At 40.0% G+C, this 19,739-nt stretch overlaps 1 protein-coding gene across 2 annotated transcripts in view; it reads left to right on the forward strand.

The window, feature by feature from the left end:
* Positions 1-19,739, forward strand: part of TMEFF1 (transmembrane protein with EGF like and two follistatin like domains 1) — a 113,749-nt gene that overhangs the window by 87,058 nt on the left and 6,952 nt on the right. The window contains exons 5-8 of one of the 2 annotated variants that reach the window (XM_069005914.1): positions 1,679-1,775; positions 13,148-13,296; positions 14,180-14,245; positions 19,554-19,677. In XM_069005914.1, coding sequence (XP_068862015.1) covers positions 1,679-1,775; positions 13,148-13,296; positions 14,180-14,245; positions 19,554-19,677 — 436 coding nt within the window. The remainder of the gene's footprint in view (positions 1-1,678; positions 1,776-13,147; positions 13,297-14,179; positions 14,246-19,553; positions 19,678-19,739) is intronic. The other variant, XM_069005916.1, reaches the window with a different exon arrangement.

Consider the following 19,739-nt stretch of genomic DNA (forward strand, 5'->3'; position numbering starts at 1 on the left):
ACTGTTGACCCTGAAAAGGACTCATTGGGGAATAAAGTAGATAATAAAGATGATTGTCAGTGCAGAAAAATGGCCAAAAAGTAATATGATTGTTGGATGTTTACAGTGAAGAATGTCACAGATGGTGTTTGGCTTTGATGACAACTTTTCTGGAACAATATGTCCTGCTCTTGTGCCTGTAACTCCAGAAGGTGTCAACTGACAAAGGGCACTGGCAAAGGGCGTCAAGGGTCATAAGAACAGAAAAAGAAGTGGAAATACCATGAATGAAAGCAGTGCCATTTGTTTAACTTATTCAAACCATAGGGCATAATTTATTGGCATGGAAAAGTGAAATCTGATGCTAAAGGACACTTTAAAATGCTGAATGTAGGCATAGGAATGTGGTACCTAGAAAGAAGGAGAAATCAAATCAGATGTGCATTTGTAAAGATAAAAGCAGATGACCTCTACTGCAACTTGATAAGAGTGGTGATAGAATTTCTACAAGTGTGAATTTTGTTTGATCAGTATTAATCTCTGGAAAATGCACAGCATGCTTTAGACAGAAGGTAGTTTGCAAGTCTCATCTGCACTGTTCTTCATGGAAACACATCCCCACAGGTTGGAGGGAGAGATTCCCTTCAGCCAAGATCCAGGGAAATGAGGAAGAGCTGTTGTGGATTTCTTTTTCCTGTTTGTATTTAAAGAACGCAAATTCAGCTGTTTCATTGGTGATGTTTGATTTACTGTTGCTACAGCACATAAAGCTGCTATGAGGAAAGGAATCACTTTGATCTCTGTCCATCCAGCAGCCTTGTGCAGTCAGCTGTGCACCACCACGGTTCTGTGATACTTTAAGTGGATCTTGACTCCCTCTGCAGATTTCTGTGGTTCTTTTCCTTCCTTTCAAATACATAGCTCTCCTTCATCACTTTGTTAAAAATCAAAAATAAGAGTGGCTAATGGTACTGAAACAGTAAGAATATCATTTATTTCTCTTTTACTTGGTGAAGACTTTTGATGTCCATGTCAACACTAAAATTAATGTAGATGTTTTTAGGATCAAAATATTTGAGATAATTGATTTTTCTTTTTAGGATACATAGCATTTCTACCAGTTTCTTGTTAGGATGACTTTTTTCTTTTATTCCTGTAGAACTAGAGAAGAGTAATCTGGAAAATACACCATGGCATATATGACAGATGAGCATAGTCTAATCTCATAGTCAAGAATCAAAAAGGGGAAAAAATGCAAGCATTAACCTTGCATAAGGATATCTATAATTAAAGACTGTCACAGAAAACAGTATTTAAATCCCCAGTACCTAATATTCAAGGACATCAAAAGGGACAGGGTTTATGCATTATCAGTGGCAATTAAGAGTAAATGTGACTGGGACACATGTCAATGCCAGTTATGTGCCTGGTGGAGCGGGAATAAATAAAAATGACTGAAATAAGTATAAAGGAAGAGCCAATCAATGAAGCACTAGTGTTTTTGGGGACGCTTTTCTATCAGTGGTACAGTCCTACCAACCTCCAATTGCCTGACTTTCAAAAAGGGAGCTCTATTAAGGTTAATAGCTTCAGTACATGATAGCTTTATGTTGACAGTATTCCTGAAGGCAAATGGATTTGGGTAAGCAAAAACAGAGCTTAATTTGAAAGTCATGCTTTCTATTATTTTCTTTTTCAGAATATGAAGGATCTGGGACAGAAGTTCAGAGAAAACACTCAAAATGTGGAGTTTGCAAATATAGGGCTGAGTGTGATGAAGATGCAGAAAATGTCGGGTATGTAAATATCACTGAACAAAAGGGAAAAAATATTAAAAGCAAAGTACATTATTATCTGCTTGACTATGTTTATTCTTACTAACTGAAGCTTTAGTGCTGTTCAGTAATAATGTGTTTGAAATGTGTCTGTAAAGAACAAACCATCTGCAGTTGCAAAGTAGTAGGAGAAAACAACAGGGAGTTTTACTGGAAAGATTTTAGCTAATATTTTTCAAACAAAGCGCCTTGATTTGTTTTATGCTGCCAACAAAACAACCCCAAAACCAAACAGGGCTGCAAAATAAATACTGATTATTCAACCCCTGAGCTGTTTTTCTCTATGTTCTCCTTGTTCATAAAGTGTTACAGGCAGTTATTTTCATCAGTGCAAAGCTTGGACCTAAACACAAAGTTGAACTGGGGACTTGAGCCAGTCACTTCTTCTAAACTCACTGTGGCATATGATATCTTAGATGCACCCAGGGGAAAATGAATGAAAAATATTAATTATTGTCAAAGTTCAAAGCAAATTATCAAGAAACAAGAAGCTTTTAAAGACAATCCATAATGCAGAAGCAGATGCACCAAATTTCCTCACTCGAGGTGGTTATTTTATACTCCAGCTGTCCAGGCTCTGGGTGGCTCTCAGAAAGGGGGGAAATACCATGAAGGAAAGGGCTTCTTCAGACAGTCCCATGAGGCTTTAAGGGGTTTTTAGGGAGTTAGAAGAAGTCCCATCTGTTGATGGGGTTTTGTTTCCCAGCAGTCTTTGTCTTGGCAGTGGCCACCAGTATGGAATAAGCTTTGCTGGGGTCTGGGCTGGTGGCAGGTACTGGGGTTACAGCTGCAGACACAGCGCATGAAGGTGTTTGAGAGACTTGCAAATGGTACATTTTTGTGTTCACAGAGGGAACAACATCTCAGAACAACACTGTTTGAACATCACTAATCAGAGAAAACATCACTCTCTCTTGTCTTCCAGCTGGAATCCATTTAATATTGAAATATGTCTTAATTGCACAAGGTTTTATTACAGGATATCAGCATGAACACATCTCAGGCAGTAAAGCAGCTTAGCACTAATATTCAAGATGTGCATTCAAGATTAAATCATAGAATACGAGGGAAAGCAAAATAGTAATAGTGCCCATGAATACTAGCATGATACTTCACATTTCATAAAATGCCATAGTCCTGAAGTGGGCTTGCTCTTTCCAGGAGAGAAACAAATGCCCTAGAGCTGTTTTCAGTAATACTAATAATTTTTTGGAATATTGCCTTGGTCTGCTTCATTTATGACTGAAAAGATGGTATAGATGATATATATATATATATATATATATACATATATATGTGTATATATATATATATATATTTTGTTATATGCACTGAGATGTTCTTTTGGCTTTAGAAAATAAACCCCGAAGCAGTCAACCTCAGTAAGAGTTTGCTTAGTCTTTCTGCACTTGCAGAGCGGGCATTCCTGCAGCTATATAGTATCTATAAGAAAATTAGGAAAAAGCTGAGGAGAGCGGAAGATTTATTCCCTACATCCCACTCATATAAAATGAAATAAGGCTCCCGCTTCTTGACAACAGGCAGAGAGTGCTCTTTTGCCTCTAAGATTTCTTTAATTAGTCCTCATTAAAAAAATAATTGGAAACAAAAACTTTTATGTAGAAAATGCTCAAAAGTTAGAAAATATTCCCATGTACATTATTTGCAATTTATTGGATAATATTTTTCAATTCTATATAAGAATTTAATATAATTTAATTTTTTCCCAGTACCTTTGGCCATTAAAACAAGGTTCAGTGATATTCACTGTTTAAACATAGATAAATCAGGCTCTGTTAACTCAGATTGCCTCCACAAGGTTGATTTTGACAAGTCACATAGCAAGTCACAAACTTGCTAAAGTAGAATATAGGAGTTGGCGTATTTTTTTTCCTAAAATCAAAACAGTTAATTACCTGTCAGAAACAAGATAGAATTGAAATCTTCTGTTTGGGAAACTTTAGTAGAGCACCTCTACCATCTAATTTTTACTGCTTTCTACATCTAATTTTTATTCTCTTTCCTGCTGTGTTTCAGTGTAGGTTTTGACATCATAAACTTATATCATGACATATAAAGTTACTGGCAGCACAAGTATCTTTCATTAGACTTGTATAAACATTGCTGGTCTGAATTATCATTTAATTCTAATTTGCACTAGATTACAGACACTATCCCTAATTCTACGAAATCACAAAACACCCTAATTTCATGAAAATATTGTTTTGATTTTCATTTTTAAGACATGAGAATGGCCACTGCAACTTTGAATAGTGTGGTAATGTCTACTGAACCACAAACAAAAAATGCAGTTAGTTCTGTTCAAGTAGGTTTCTTAGGCCTGGACAGCCCTTGCTTGCACCTTGTGATGTTAAGACACTTAATAGAGTGACCCACATGATTACAGGTGGCATTTAAGGAGAATTTTGCTCCATGATAGTAACTGGATGAGTTAGCTGAACTATCCCCTAATGTTTAGTAGATAATCTCAAGCCATATTCATGATACATACAGTAAACACACAGTTATGCATTTTTTCAACCTCTTTTCCAAGCTGTGCAATCTGAGACCTTACAAACATCATCTCCTTTTGCTCTGACTGCTCTTGAGAAACAAAACAGTATCTGTACTCCTCATTTGTAAATAAGGAAATTAATTTGTGGGTAAAATGTTTAGTGAATTGGTGGGAAGAGTGCCACACATGCCACCACATGTTGAGTGGTTTGAGGTAAATGAGCTGGCATCAATGAGGAATCGCAGGACCTGCCAAGAGGCCAGCCACAACAGCCAAGGAAGCAGAATAAGCAGATTTTCTCCCAGTAGTGGAAAAATACTGCTAAAGACAATTTTAGTCCCTGGAGAATGTTGTTTGTCTTTTGGGTCTGGAAAGCTGTGGGAGTCATGCAAAAAATGGTGCCACCTGATACTTTCAGTTAAAACTGTAGGGTGATCTTTACAACAGAGAAGCAGAAGCAAGACAACTTAGCATTTCCTGATTTTTCAGAGTTGAAATTGCTGGTGTGTAAGCAGGTCCTTTCTTCTCAGAGCTGCACAGTGTTATCGTGAGGGGCAACAAACATATGTCAAAGCATGGTAAATTTTGGGTTGTCGTAATGGAAAATGTTTCCCCCATGAGGGTGGTTGGATACTCCAACACAGTGTCTGGCATTTCCATCCATGGAGATGGTCTGAACTTGATCAGACACAGCTTTGGGACCAACTTCAAACAGGGGCTAGGACTAGAAGACCTCTACACATCTCTTAAATTAATCTGTGAGTCTGTGTAATTACCAAATCTTGGTGCATTTTAAAAGCAAATTTAGAGATCAGCTGTACAGAGCTGAGATACACTCCGAACTGCAAATTAGTGATATTAATTTGTTGTTGCTGTTAAATTGTATTTTCCCCTTTGAAAAAGTTACAGATTCTTAGTTTTCATGATTGGTGTTAAAGCGTTATGGCTATCTCTTGACCAAAAATAGTACATATACTTTTATTACACTAGATCACACACAGTTTGAAGAAACTGGGCTTTGCATAGGGTTTTAGATTTGTATCTTCATTTTGTTTGATTTCTCAGAAGCATTATCTGTCTAAACCAGAAGTGGTAACAATGCTTAGTAACTTGAATGCAAATATATGAGCAGCTTCATAATTTCCACTGCCTCCACGAAAAATTTCAGCGCTGATTCTAGGTGGAGTGGTTGAGACACAGAAAGAGTCTGTAGAGAGGGTTGTCATAAACAGCACACTTGGAAAATTTGTATTCAGCTATATGCAGATCAATGCCTTATTTCTTTATCTAAGCTCAGAAAGGAATCAGGTTGAGGAAGCATCACAGAAATATATTTCTCCATATTTTTCTTCTTTTCTCATACAACTTGTAAGTATTTTAAAGAGCTGCTAGCTTGTGGTCAATCTTTTCAAGGGCATAGACAATCACTTGATGCACTAGTCTTAAATTGCATGAACACATAACACGTCGTTTGTCAGAACAGTGATTTTCTGTAGGTCTGAGGTAACAGGATGCAAACAACAGGATTCACATGGATTGGCTAGGACTTTCTTCCCATTTAATGACAAGACTGAAACAGGTTGTATATATCATGGGAAAAGCTGCTGCTGCCTGACACCATTCAGTCAGTGCCTGCCTTTCTCGAAACTCTGACCATCAAATGTCTCTCTGGCCGGAAGCTTCCTCCTCTTTGTTGAAAAGACAACGTATTATGCATAATGGTGTAAAATGTGTAGCAAGGGAATGAAAAAATACACAAGAGGTTGGTAAACTTATACTCTTGTGTGGGAAAGTGGCCAGAGGCCCAAAACCATAGGCAGGATGAATGTGGTTGTGTGTTTTCTGCTGGAATTTTGAATTAGAAATTCGGTCGTGCTGAGAAGTGGACATGGAGGTGGCAGCACAAAGCTTGAGGCCACCTAGAGATGATGGGGTAAATCCTGTAGGTCACCATCACACACATATATGGTTTGCTCTTGATATACCCTGGAGTATCCAGAGTTTTTCTTAGCACACACTGGGCTTTTCAGTTCTACTGGTTATTAATGAGATAAACAGATCATCCTATCAGTACACAAATACAGGATGTCTAGAGGGTCTGGGCTCCTGCCCTGCACTGCAACTGCAAGTCATCCATGTGAGATCAAGGGGTTCTCCAGGAGAGCTCTGACCATCTCCATGAAGAAGGATTTGACATCTGGGCACATCTGTTCAAGGGCTGAGCTTTTCTCACTTTGAAGAACAATTTCCTTGTGTTCAAACAGAATTTCTCTCCTTGCTACTTGCAGCAATCTTTCACTCCTCTTCATGCACCTCTGAGAAGAGCCTCTCTCTCATCTTCTTGAGAACCCCTCTTGGATTGTTGGTGACAGCAGTCACTTCCTTAGTCTTCTCTTCTCCAGGCTGAAGAGGTGTGGTGCCCCCAGCCATTCTTCACTCAGCTCATGCTCTGTCCCTCTTCCCATCGCAGTGCCTCACTGCTGCAGCCTCTCCAGTTTCTCAGAGCATTTGCTGTTACTGGGGGGTCCCAAAACAGGACAGAGTGCTTCACATGGGACTTCATGAGTGCTGAATAGAGGATAAGAGTCACTTCCCTTGCTCTGTTGGTGACCATCCTGTGATGCAGCCCCCCAGCCTGCTGCTCCCCTGGGCCCTCAGGTCCTTTTCTGCAGAGCTGCTTCCCTGCCAGTCCACCCACCATCTGTCCTGTGGCACTCCTGTCATCTTCAGACCTCTGGAGGTTCCTCCATCTCATCAGGGCCCCACTTGACTGGTCATCTTTTTTTTTTTTTTTAATTTTGTCTTTGGTAAAGAAATCATTAAATTAAAAACAGCCTCACTGTAAAAATTCAAATTTATCATGTTCTCAGTTTCACCTATTTTTTTTAACAGATGAAATATGGAAATGAGATTCTGAGCACATTCAGTCTTTTTTTTTTTTTAATAAGTGTACTGTGCTGTCAAAGATATGTTTTGACTTATAATGTAGATTTTCAAGAAAGATTGACAACTGATCCCCAAGTAGACCTGTTGAGATTAACATTTTATGAGATATACTTTGGAAAGCAAAGGTGCCTTGGAAATATATAGATTCAACTGCCCTACATTTATATAGTGTCTGTTTTCACAAAGGCCAAACCAGAATTTCAGAAGTCTCAGTAATAACAGTTAGAAATGCCAGTGTGGACATTTCAAAGTCCTAGTCTCTGCTTTGTCTATATAATTTGTCCTCCAGGGAAAGATTTGGCCTGTTTGAAGTCCAGCATGCAAGTTTATACTTCCTTCTTTTGACCACTTTTTTTACTCATTTACCAATCTTTTGGGTTTTTATTAACTTTTTAGGGTATGATATTGTGTGTAGGTATTCATAAGGAAGGATATCTAAATCCTGTGTAAATGCAATTCACAGCTTTCTGATCCAACAGAAAAAAAAATCCTAAATATTTGTGTACAAAACAAACCATTCAGACAATAAAGAAAATCAGCCTAAACAAGGGATTTACAATTGTGTCGTGAGATTATGAATTATGAAAACCTAGGCTACAGGATATTCTGAAATGGGAGGAATAGCATAGTGGTCTTTTCCCTATTAAGAAATTGAATAAAGCCTAGATGGATAATAATCCAGGTCTGGTTTTTTAATGTATATTTTTAGTGATCTTTGCTGCAGTGTGTGCCAAACCTTTGAAGGTTCCTGTTATTTGAGGGTGGAGGGAGGGTTAGGCTGCTCTTGAGAGAGCAAACCTCAGTTCACCATGTATGCTGTGAGAAGCTCACTGCAGGTAAAGACTAAATTTCTACAGTGGTCAGAGAGACCCATGCCATGAAAATGAAAAAGGGAATGTAGGGATGTCTGGAAAGTAGCTGAAGCTTATGGTATTCAAAGGGTGTTCTGAATTGCTGGACGGAAGTGAAGACAGAGTGTTAAAGCTGGGCACAGAGAAGCTTTTTAGAATCAAATTCTACTTCTCTTGTGCTATAAAGGGATTTTAAAAAATACACTATAAACCTGATGAAGATCCAACTCTAGTCAAATAGATAGAAAAATCACTTTGAAATCCAGATTTTCTTAGTTCTGCTTTCATCTGGGAAGAATTGCACACAAGAGAAGAAGCATCAAATGAAAAGTAATCCTTCATTTGGCATGGTTATATTCTTACCTGCAATTACAGCACCCCTGCTATTTCAATTCACCTAAATTTATTCTATCAAGCATACCCTTATCCATCTGTGTGCATTTCACATGCTTTGTTTTACTCTAGTGCTTCCATTTTACATCTGTAAGCAGATGTGCCAATGAATTGGTGCGTACCTGAGAACGCCTCCTCTTATCAGCTACTGGGAAGGGGTAGCCAGCAGCACTCCCTGTGAGGCCAGGCCAGAAAAATACATTTGTGAGCAAATCCCAGGTGGTCAGAAATGCAGCAGCCTGATCTGTTGGTTGGAAATGCCAGTCTCTCCCAGTAGCCAAGCCCACTCCACAAGTCAGTCATGCTTTTCCCTTCCTTTTGTTTCCTCTTTGTTCTTTGAACCTACCAGGGTTTTTAAGCACACAGAATTTCCAACAGACCACGTACACCTTGAAGCCTGAAAACAAAAGGGAGCCTTGAAATGTGTTCTGATCTCTGGGGATCTAATTAATTTACTAATAGCAGCAAGTGCTCTTACAGCCTGAGCTTGTCACTTCATTTTACTAAGCACACTTTCTTTGTTACACCTAGTAGACCCAAAAAAATGAGTTGTACATCCTCATTTCTTGCTTATTAAAACCACCCAAAAAATCTGTTTGGTTTAATTATATCACTTTGTACTTTCTTGAAATTCAAATGCTTTTCTGTTTAACTAATGGTGTTAATGAATGATACGCATGCAACTTCTAAAAGCACATTTCACAACAAGCTGGTGCCTTTTTTCTTAAGGTGTCAGCTCTCTGATGACAGGTGACAAAATTGAGGGATCTTTTCTGTATACCCTAGTACAGCAGGAAAACATCTGAATATATCCTGTTGACTTTCCCGGTCGAAGAGAGAGAAAAGATCTGTTGAGGACTTTAAGCAGCAACCTCCTCCATCAATGGGGAGCATTAACTACCTGTTTAAATCCTTTTGGTTAAAACCAATAGGAAGGTTATAGTGGAAAAAAAATGTTTGTAGGGCTCTCACTCCTTTTATTCCAGTGTGGCTTTTACAGCAATCTTTTCCAGCAAAAATTTGAAGCACTCATTCACTTCTTTCTGGTATGAAGCATCAAGCACATTCAAGATGTCCTTAATACACAGTTCTGTTAAGTGGGTTTCCTTAAGTGACTAACTCTTTTCTTTTGAATTTTACAGTTAAGGTTCACTCTCTTCCTGGGTGCCCCTCTTGTGCTTCTCCCAGGTGTCCCTGCACCCCCTTCATGATCTCAAGTATGTCCTGCCCTGCTTTATGAGCAGCTCTCTGCATTGTCCTTTTGTTCTCTCCGTGCTCTCTCCCCAGTAGGAGAGAGACTTCAGGGAACAGATTATAATACAGGACTGCACTTTTGTGTTCAGTTTCAGTCTTAGTTGTGAAGGTAAACAAAGCCTATAGTTCATGGTGCCTCTTACAGGTTTTCCTGCCTGCAAAGGCCTCTGATAAGATTTTTGCCCTTTAAGCTTTTTTTTTTTTTTTTTTTTTTTTGCTACCACTTTTAGCTCATTCTCACTGTCTGCTGTGTCTTCTCACATATTTTGTGTGCCTCTTGTATGGTCTGTGGCATGGTTCAGACCTATGGGCTGTGCTTGGCAGCCTTGAGCTTTGACTTCTTCCTGGCTTTGGCTCCCAAACTGTCTGGTGAGGGGAGTTGGCTTCCATCAAGCAGCTGGATTTCCTGTCATCTCAGTACCAAGCTATTGTTTGCCCTCTGTAGCTCTCTGACTTCAGGATATAACATATTTTCAGTATTTCATAGTGGGTTTGTTGGCAGATCTTGCAATACTTTCCTGAGCTGCTCTTCTTCAGTCTGTGGTGGTACTGTCCTCTCACAGGGACCCAGGCTCCAGCTCGAAGTGTTTGATGTGCAACATCAGAGCAGCAACTTTCTGTCCCACAGTTTTACCTTCACAAACACCGAGCAGTTAAAAACAACATTCTTTTCATGTTTTCTGTCAAGAGCAGCACTTCCCATATGTCACAGCTCTCATCTCACGATTTGGCACTTGCCGCAGTCCTGACTGTATTTTTGGTCTAGTGTAAACTGTCTTTGAGCAAGAACAAATTCACTGCACCCTATGCAGACTCTCTGATGAGTGCAAGTTTCTAACATGTGCTCCTGGCTCCCTCTCTGCCACACTACTGCATCTGTGGAGGCCCTTGTCCCTTCAGAGCATTACATTCAAGCCATGTCTTGGCCTGAACGTAGTCCCTTTCAGACCTCTGGAAGGCTTCATAGGTTTATGTTAGAATAAGTGTTTCAATTTTTTTAAAGTACATCAGGCCAACTATTACTTATGCCACAGTATAGTTAAACCAGTTAAACCACCTGCTTTTACATGGCAGACAGCTCTGTGAAGTAACCAGTAACTGGCTGGGGAAGGTTGGAAGTACAACTTGGCATCATGATCATAGGCAAAGAAGTCGCTAGTGGCACCAGGGAGAAAATCAGATACATGTGGAGGGGGTCAACCTCTGAAATTTCTGTACATTGAAGAGACGACTAGAGGTAAGACTGGGAATGTTGATCAGAAAACCAGGGTCAGGAATTCATAACCACCCCTAAAGTAAGCATTTGAGAATTCTGAAAAAGTAAGCATTTAATATTAGATGTTAAATCTAAACACAGAAAAGCATGGAAACATAAGCAGTTTCCAAGCAGTTTCAACTCTAGCCTGTAATGTCACCATGAGGAAGAAAAAAGTATTTTCAAAACTCACCTTATTTGTCACCAGGAGTGGCAAAACCCAGCCATAACCAAGATGCTACAGACATTGGATGGTGACTACAGACAGATTTAAGGGTGAGCAAAGGTATCTGTCTATGCACAGACAGTGTCATGCAAATGAGGACCAGCTCTCTGCTAGTTTGTGTCAATAAGTATGCATAACTGCTGACCCATGAGCCTTTTATTTGTATGTAATAAATCCTAATAAACCCCTTATTAGTCCTAAAATCATGTGGGAGCATGTAAACAAAATAGTATTTCCATCCTGGTTCTAAAGTTTACAACCACCACCAATTCTAGTAAGAAAGATTATGTGTTCATCATATTGATGTTTAGAGGCTTCATCGGTACTCGGAGGTAGGTCCCTAAGATGTGTAGAGACTCATTACTGGGGCAGTTTTCCACTGTCAGCAGCTGCACTTAAAACCCTGTTTGCACTAGAGATGTTCTAGAAGTAATCTGAAGTTCATAGGCATGAAAAATTACCTGCAAAATTAGCATATTTAAATTAAGCAAAAAAAGATGCTCATGGAAGAAGAGGAAGAGATAAAAGTATGCTGGCCATTTTCAGTGTTTCTGCAGCATGGAATTGGGTTCTGCTGCAAGATTTGTTACTGGCCTGAGGCATACCTACATCTGTTTAATTTTATCTGGAACAGTGGGAAAGAACATAAAAAACCTGGTAAGTTGGTAGCTTGGACATTTTTCCCCATCTGTGACTTACAAGAGTGAATCAAGATGAATCTAGTGGTAACTCCTGATGGTCAGACCATGTGCCTGCCCCCTGTAGAGCTTTCTGGCAAGGAGAGGACCTTTTGCCCACTGTCACCTTCTCAGAAGGTGCAGAGTGGCTCTTCCCACATTCACAACATCAGGAGGAGGATGACTGAGAGCCGGACATGGTGGCCACCTTGTCCTCCTCCTCATTCTGCAGCCACATTTCTTATTTACCCCATCCCAAAGGTGGAGGGAAGCTTGTAGAGTGATGTGAAACATACACAGAAACTTTGATTCAAAATAAAAATGAATAGAATGAATAGAATAGAATGAAGAAACCAGAATATTGATTAAAATAATAAGGGGGTGTGGGGCTTAGAAAGTTGGAAAGTTTTCCTATGCCATTCACAAATGTAAAATTTCAGGACTTTTTGCTGGGGCTACAAAAGCATCTAAACATGAACAGGTCATAGCCCTGTCTGAGTCTGGGGTTGTCCTACCTTTGTGTAGTTAGGAACCAGCTACACACTAGGTCTTCATTTTCCCACTTTCATTTCACAATCCCTAGCTGCAAATTGTTTGGAAAATGATTCATCCTAAACAACCAAAATGTTAATGGGATGCAACATGAAATAATTCAGATTGCATAATCCTGTTTTAAATGCAACATAATAGACCTATTGTTAACGTTCAAAGGAATGAATGAAAGTCTTGCTGAAATGACACAGTTAACCAAGCGTATTGAGTCTATACAGCCTTCGAAATAGAACTGCTTCTATTGCCTAACAGAAAAGGGAGTCCTGTTTGTTTTCCCCCTCAAGGATCTTGACTCTAAAAAGAGTAGAATATTCTTCTGGTTTTGTTCACACTAGAGAACAAACACTACAAACTGGTATATTAATGTAGTAAATCTTCCTAGTAATGTGTTTCCAATTTTCAGGTGTATTCCATGAGATTGATATCAGAGTAAAACTACAAGAAACATTAATACATTATTGAAAAGCACACTGAAGCATCTATTCAAAATTTTGTACATTCTGCTTGGAAGCCTGAGATGTCAATGGCTTCTTCAGCATCCTCATGCAGCATACTCTCCCCTCCTGGCATTGCTGCATGAGCTCGTGTTTACTTAGGACTTAACATGACTTAATTTTTGTTTGCTGGACATCAATTTTGTTTTTCTGTGTGCTTCAATTAACAGGTGTGTATGTAACATAGACTGCAGTGGATACAGTTTTAATCCTGTATGTGCTTCTGATGGAAGTTCCTATAACAATCCATGCTTTGTCAGAGAGGCGTCGTGTCTGAGGCAAGAGCAGATTGACATCAGGCATCTTGGGCACTGCTCAGGTAGGATTAATTTTGGTTTTCTGGTAAATGTAAATTCTGACATAATGGGGCTTGGTAGAGCTTCCCCTTTTCCATTTTTGGTCAGAAGTCCGTGATGCAGTTATCAGTGAACTCACCACCTGTAGTTTTGAGTTCCCGATGCTACACACACAGTGCTGTGTTTACATTACCTTTCTCTGGCTGCCGTTACCTGGAAAGACAGGAAAAGCTCTTGGGAAAATCTAAGCAATAATCCAACAGTTCTTACATGAGGGGGTGGTAGGAGAACAGAAGGAATATGCCTGTGTGGGAAATCTTCCCTCTTGTTGCTGTGGGCTGTAAAATGTGCTTCCCAGGGTGTGTCAAGTTGGGCCTCTATTGCACAAACTTTGATCCATTAATCTTAAGGGTCTTTTCCAACCTAAGTGATTCTATAATTTCCTTTCCATTCCTTGTTGGAATGGTCCACTGAAGCCCTCTGTCTATTACCTTGTAGCTGATCATGTCTGTAACCTTTCAGTTTTGGGGGCTTGCAGTTAGGACTTTCTCATGAGAATAACAGCTTTCCACCAACTCTTTGCCAGTTACATCTAGATCTGTAACTTGGGCAGTTCCAACACCAAAACAGACTGACACCAAAATAACCTAGGTCCATACCACAGTGAAGCTTTTCGTTCAAAACCTACAGCTTGAGGTGTGCCAGGTGTTGGTCTGGACACCGGGGTTACTGACCAGATGTGATACCAACCTGGTTGTATGGGAGGAACAACGTGGGAGTGTGTCCAGTTTTACTACAACTTAAAATACTTCTTTGAATATTTTTCTGGCTTATCAGTGATGCACATGCAGGGGTCTGGAAAATATCCTTTCCTAATAAGTAACCATGCATGTATTTATCACCTAGAAACAGATGACACAAATGCAGTCGGAAAGAAAGATGATGGCATGCAGTATCGGCCAGAAGTGAAAGGTACGGTGCAGACTTTGTGCTTTTTGGTTACGGTTTACAAGATGATGAAATAGAGCACACAAGTTCCTTCTAGTCTGCCTTACAGTTTTGATTCTTGTAACCAAGACAAACCTGTGAACAGCTTCTTCCTTAGAGCGTGTTGTGAGGCTAGCAGGAAGATGTGCATGATTTGTAAGTTTTACCTGCTGTATTCCTCTAAGATGCCCAGCTGCTCAGTACCCTGTGCAGTGGCCACAGGACTGGACTCCCTCCAAGTGCTGTGAAAATGACTTCACTGGAAGACACCAAGCTGTGACTTTCCTGATGAAATAACATAGCACAAGCCTCCCTGCCATGATCCCATCTTTTCTGTTAACTTCTGAAAAAAATTGATGAGTCTGTATTTGTTAGGTTGTTTTAAAATATTTTCAGTAAACTGATACGCTGAATCACATTGATTGAAAATGTTTCACCAACATGAACCTTACCTTACCTTTTAATAACCTTTAATCTCTCAAGTTTTTCTTCATCCCGGCTAGTCAGATGATCACACACATCGAGTATCACTCCAATGCTTTCTTTAGACCTCCTATTGCTAGCAATGCACTTGAAAAAGCCCTTCTTGTTATCTTACACAACACTGGCCATTCAGTTCTAAATGAGTTTTGGCCTTTTGTGTCTTCTCCCTGCACATACAAACCACCGCTATGTACTCTTCCTGTGACGCCTGACCTCCCTCCCAGTGACCATACAAATTCTCTTTCCTCTTGAGTTCCAAAAAGAGTTCCCTGTTTGGTCAAGCTGGTCTTCTGCCCCACTTGCTTGACTTACAATGCAGCAGAATTACAATGCAGCAATGCTCCCATGATTCTAAATGGCACTTCTTAAAACTTGACCAGTGCTCATGGACACCTACAAAGCACATTGCCAGGGCACTCTGCTAAATAGCTCCATGAACAGCTTAAAGGTTTTTTCTGCTCAAGTCCAAGCAACTCTGGTGTCCTTTTTTTCTCATTGCACTGAAGGCTCAACCATTAAACTCAACCATTTCATGATCACTATGGCTGAGACAGACACATACAATTACATCCCCCCATGAGTCCTCGATTCACAAATAGCAAGCCTAGGAGGGCTTTCCTCACTGAGTACCTCTGACAAGAAGTTATTATCTCCTACAAATGTCAAGAAAGTCCTGTTCATCACAGCAATATTATATTCCCAGGTGATGTCTGGGAAGTTAAAAATCTCCCATAAGGACAAGGGCTAGAAATCCAGAAATTTCTCATAATTGCTTATATAATAAGTCCTCAGTGCTTACATCCTGGCTGGGCACTCAGTAGTAGACATCCACAACCACATCTCCCTGTTTTCCATCCCTCTAGCCCTCACCCAGAGGCTCTCAACCACATCAGCACTAACTGTAAGTGCTGTACAATCACTTCTCCCTCACATAAAACATGACACTTCCAACTTGTCTGCCCTGCCTGTCGCTCCTGAACAGCCTGTAGCCCTCCATCTCAACACTCCACTTGTGGATTCACTTTACCAAGTCATGCAAATACCAGTGATATCATAGCTCTGGGAGCTGACCAGTGCTTCCAGTTCATCCTGTTTTATTCTCATACTGTCTGAGTTGGTGTTCAAGAATTTCAAATGTGCTCCTGAGCTCTCCATGCTCCCAGGAGCAGCATAAGTGTTCCCACTAGCACTTGCTACCCTCAGGTGATGCTGTGACAACCTGTGCCTTACCTACTGCAATGCTGTTGGCATCCCTTTCCCCCATCAATTCTAGTTTAAAGCCCTCTCTGTCAGTCCTGCCAGGTTACTGCCAAAAAGTCCTTTTACCCTTTAGGACAGGTGGGTCCCATCAGGCCCCAGCATACCTTTTGTCTCAAAGTCTCTTCCATAACTTAAAACCCCAATGTTTTGGTGTAAACACCAGTCCCAGAGCAAGGTATTGATATCCTGGGCTCTCCTGTTTGTTTCAAGTTTCTCCTTATTATAGCGAGGATTGAAGGGAAACACTGTCTCTGTGTCACCAAATTTTTTTAGCGTTGTCCCCAGGGCTTCTGAAATCTCATTTGATTGACCTCAGACTTTTTGTTGCTACATCATCATTAGTAGCCACGTGAAAGAACAAGAGTGGGTAGTAGTCTGAAGGTTGCAATAACCTCTTCAGTCTTGTGGGGACATCTCTAATTCAGGTCCCAGGGAGGAAGAAAACTTCCCTGAAAAGAGAATCCAGTCTGCAAATGGGTGCTTCTATTCCACAGAGGAAGGAATCACAAATGAACCTAACTCACTGTTCTTTCTCCTCAGTGCTGGTCTTGATGCAGGTTTTGTTGCAAGGGGTTTGTACCTTCCCTGTTAGCTCTGGTCTTCAGTTTTTCTGTCATTGTACTTGTTTTGCACTCCCATGGCTTCTCTGAGTAAAGCCATCCCACCATGGCTTTCAACATTCCTTGTGTTCCTCTTGAAAAGTCATTCAGTGCCGAAAATCTTCATATATTTTTCTCTTTTCACAAATTCTCTTATTTTCACTGCATATGATGTACCAGTTGGAGTGATTTAATGTCAATTTTCACTTACATTATGAAGGTATAAAAGGCACCAAATGCAATATACATCTTATTATGTAATGTAATGAAACACCACTTTCAGTTCCTATTCCAAAGAGGTAACAGCCTTTTATTCATTGCATGTAAACTACCCTTGAAGTCTAGTTAGTGGAAAAACCATTGTATATAATTATTATTATTAATGAGTATGGCTCGTGCGGCCTCACATTCAGCAAATGATGTGCATGAAGGGAGTATGCTTCATGAAAAAAATGTTGTTTTGAAAATTTTTAATGCAGTACTCAGGAGTCTTTTGATAGCGAAAGCCTGAAGTGAACTTCTGTGAATTGCTTTTTTTCTTCCAGGTTAAGAGAACAGTCCACACTCCCACCTGTTTGCTTTTGCTTTCAGTTCCTGTGAGTTACTCTTGTTAAACCCTGTTCTCTGAATGGATATCTTTTAGTCTCTAGAACCATGACAGTCTCCTCCTGCAGTGCAGATGGCTACCTAAAGTTACATCAGAAAAGTCTCTCTTACCAGATTCAGCTCTCTTGGTGGTTTTCTTGTACCATGAGCATCAGGGTTTCAGTTTTTATGCATTATTCTTCCTCCTGGTGAAGTATTTGAACTATATCCAGTCACTCTTTCAAGGCTCCTACACCGGTTAGATATTTCACTTTGAAGCTCTGAAGCAGTCTAGCAGGTGTCTCTGATTAAAAATGGATTCCTGTCAATAGGGGGTAAATGTCTGTTTTACACTAGGAATCACCTCCTGCATTTAACATCTTGTTGCTTAATATAAATTTTGCCTCTGACCTGTGTGTGGCTGTCTGGCCACTTTTCAGGGGATGCCCCTTTCAGTTTTCCACTGGGCCTCACATTCTGTGTCAGTACACAGATGTGTTAAAACCAGATACGGTGCAGCTCTCTAAACATACTAATATAATTGTCTGTAGGTCATTACAAGCCTTTGACTAGGACCTGATATGACAGTAATTAAATTCTTGTAGAAGGAGGGAGACAATAGTTTTGGGATGAGACATCCCCACTTTTCTCCTCTTAGACATGTTGTGACATAGTCTATTCCATCAATTCAGTGGTGGACACATTATCAGTATTAATCAACGTTCTTCTCTTGTATCAATATTTCTTTGTTTTCAAAACATAGTCTGAATCAAGAGGCTTCCTTATATCTAAAAGCTCTTATAGATGGTTGGGCTTTATTCCCCAGAACCTAATTAAAACACATTCCAGACATTTTCAGGAAAAACTTAAAACAGCAGCATATCTCTTTTTTTGTCTGGTATAAATACCTTCTCTTTCTTGCTGGTGTTATTCCAAATATCTGCAATTGTATAAGAGATTTCTTCTTTACACTCCCTTTTGCTTTCTAGTCTTTTGTTTGTGAAGCTATAATCTATTGCCATGGAAATGAACACAATTCCAGAATTACGTTCACATCTTAAGATCCCTGCTCTTCAGAGAAGTTCATTGTGAAATACCAACTTGTGTTGAGGACTTTTTTACCAAAGAAATTTTGGGGGAAAAATGGTTGAAAATGAGCACAGCTTTGGATAATTTTGGTAACATGACAGAAGCATGAAAGATGTTGGGTCAGGAGGGACTGCCTTCCTGGGCTGACACAGACAGCAACTAAGTGCCCACCAGTCGCTTGCTCCATCCCAGCTTCCCCCAGGGAGATGGAGGAGAGAATCAAGAAAGCACATGTGAGAAAAACTCATTGGTCAAGCTAAAGGCAGCTTAAGAAGCAAAGGGGGGTAAAAAAGAGAAGAAAACCAAGTGTTGCAAAATCTGTTACTTGCAGCAGGCTGATGACCAGCCAGTCTCTGAGCAACTGCCACCTTGGAAATACCAAAACTGTTGTTTTTATTGCTGAGCATGATTTCATAAGGTATGGGATATCCCATACCATATTTGGTCAGTTTGGGTCAGCTGTCCTGGCTGTGTCCCCTCCCAGGCTCTTGCCCACTCCCAGTCTTCTTTCTTGCTGAGGGGAAAAGCAGAGTGAGAAGCAGAGGAAGTCTTGATGCTGTGCAAGCTCCTGTCAGCAACAGCCAAAACAATGGTGTGTTACCAGTACTATTTCAGCCAGAAATCTTCACAGCACTCCATCAGCTGCTATGAAGGAGGTTAACTCCATCCCAGCCAAAACCAGCACACTTCCCAAAGGAATGGGTATTTTAAACACATTTTGATATTTTTTGAGTTCTCTCTCCATAAAATGTTTCTCTGAGGAAGACGCTATTGAAGTGTGTTTGATTTCAGCTTTAACCACCAGTGGTACCAATCAGATCTGGGCTGTATCCAGCAGTTTTCTACCCAGTAATCATAAAATGTGGTTCAGCATTTTTCGAATCCTTTTTAGAGGGTTTTTTTTCATCTGTTTACACATGGGAGAGAGCTCTCTGTATCTATGTATTATCTATGTATTAGCTCTTTGCCCCAGTGCCACTGACAAAGCTTCTGCTGATCTTCCTGCTTTGGTTTGTTTCTGTCATGAACACTTTTCTCCTTTTTGAGGAACCTGATATAAAAAGCATATCTAGATGTCTCTGAGGATCATTTTCCAGTGCAGTACATTCTAGCAAATCTCTGTAGGTGCCTCTGAAACTTCACTGTGAAGCCTCTGCTTTATCATTCTCTACTCCTTTATTTACTGCAAATTTTTAAGGATATAATATACTTGGTTGAGAGTTTTTAATTAACATCATAGAGCCATGCATAATTGTTTGTGTCTATTTCTTTTCAAGACGCCAGTGATCAAAGAGAAGACATTTACATTGGAAACCACATACCTTGTTCAGAAAGCTTCAATGGTTACTGTATACATGGAAAATGTGAATTCATTTATTCCACTCAGAAGGCTTCCTGCCGGTAAGTCCTTTGTATCTCCAAAATGTGATTGAAATCACTGTAAAGTTTAATCAAAATGCTCT

The sequence above is a fragment of the Aphelocoma coerulescens genome, chromosome 2 (assembly GCF_041296385.1).
Source record: "Aphelocoma coerulescens isolate FSJ_1873_10779 chromosome 2, UR_Acoe_1.0, whole genome shotgun sequence".
In the NCBI taxonomy this organism is placed as follows: Eukaryota; Metazoa; Chordata; class Aves; order Passeriformes; family Corvidae; genus Aphelocoma; species Aphelocoma coerulescens.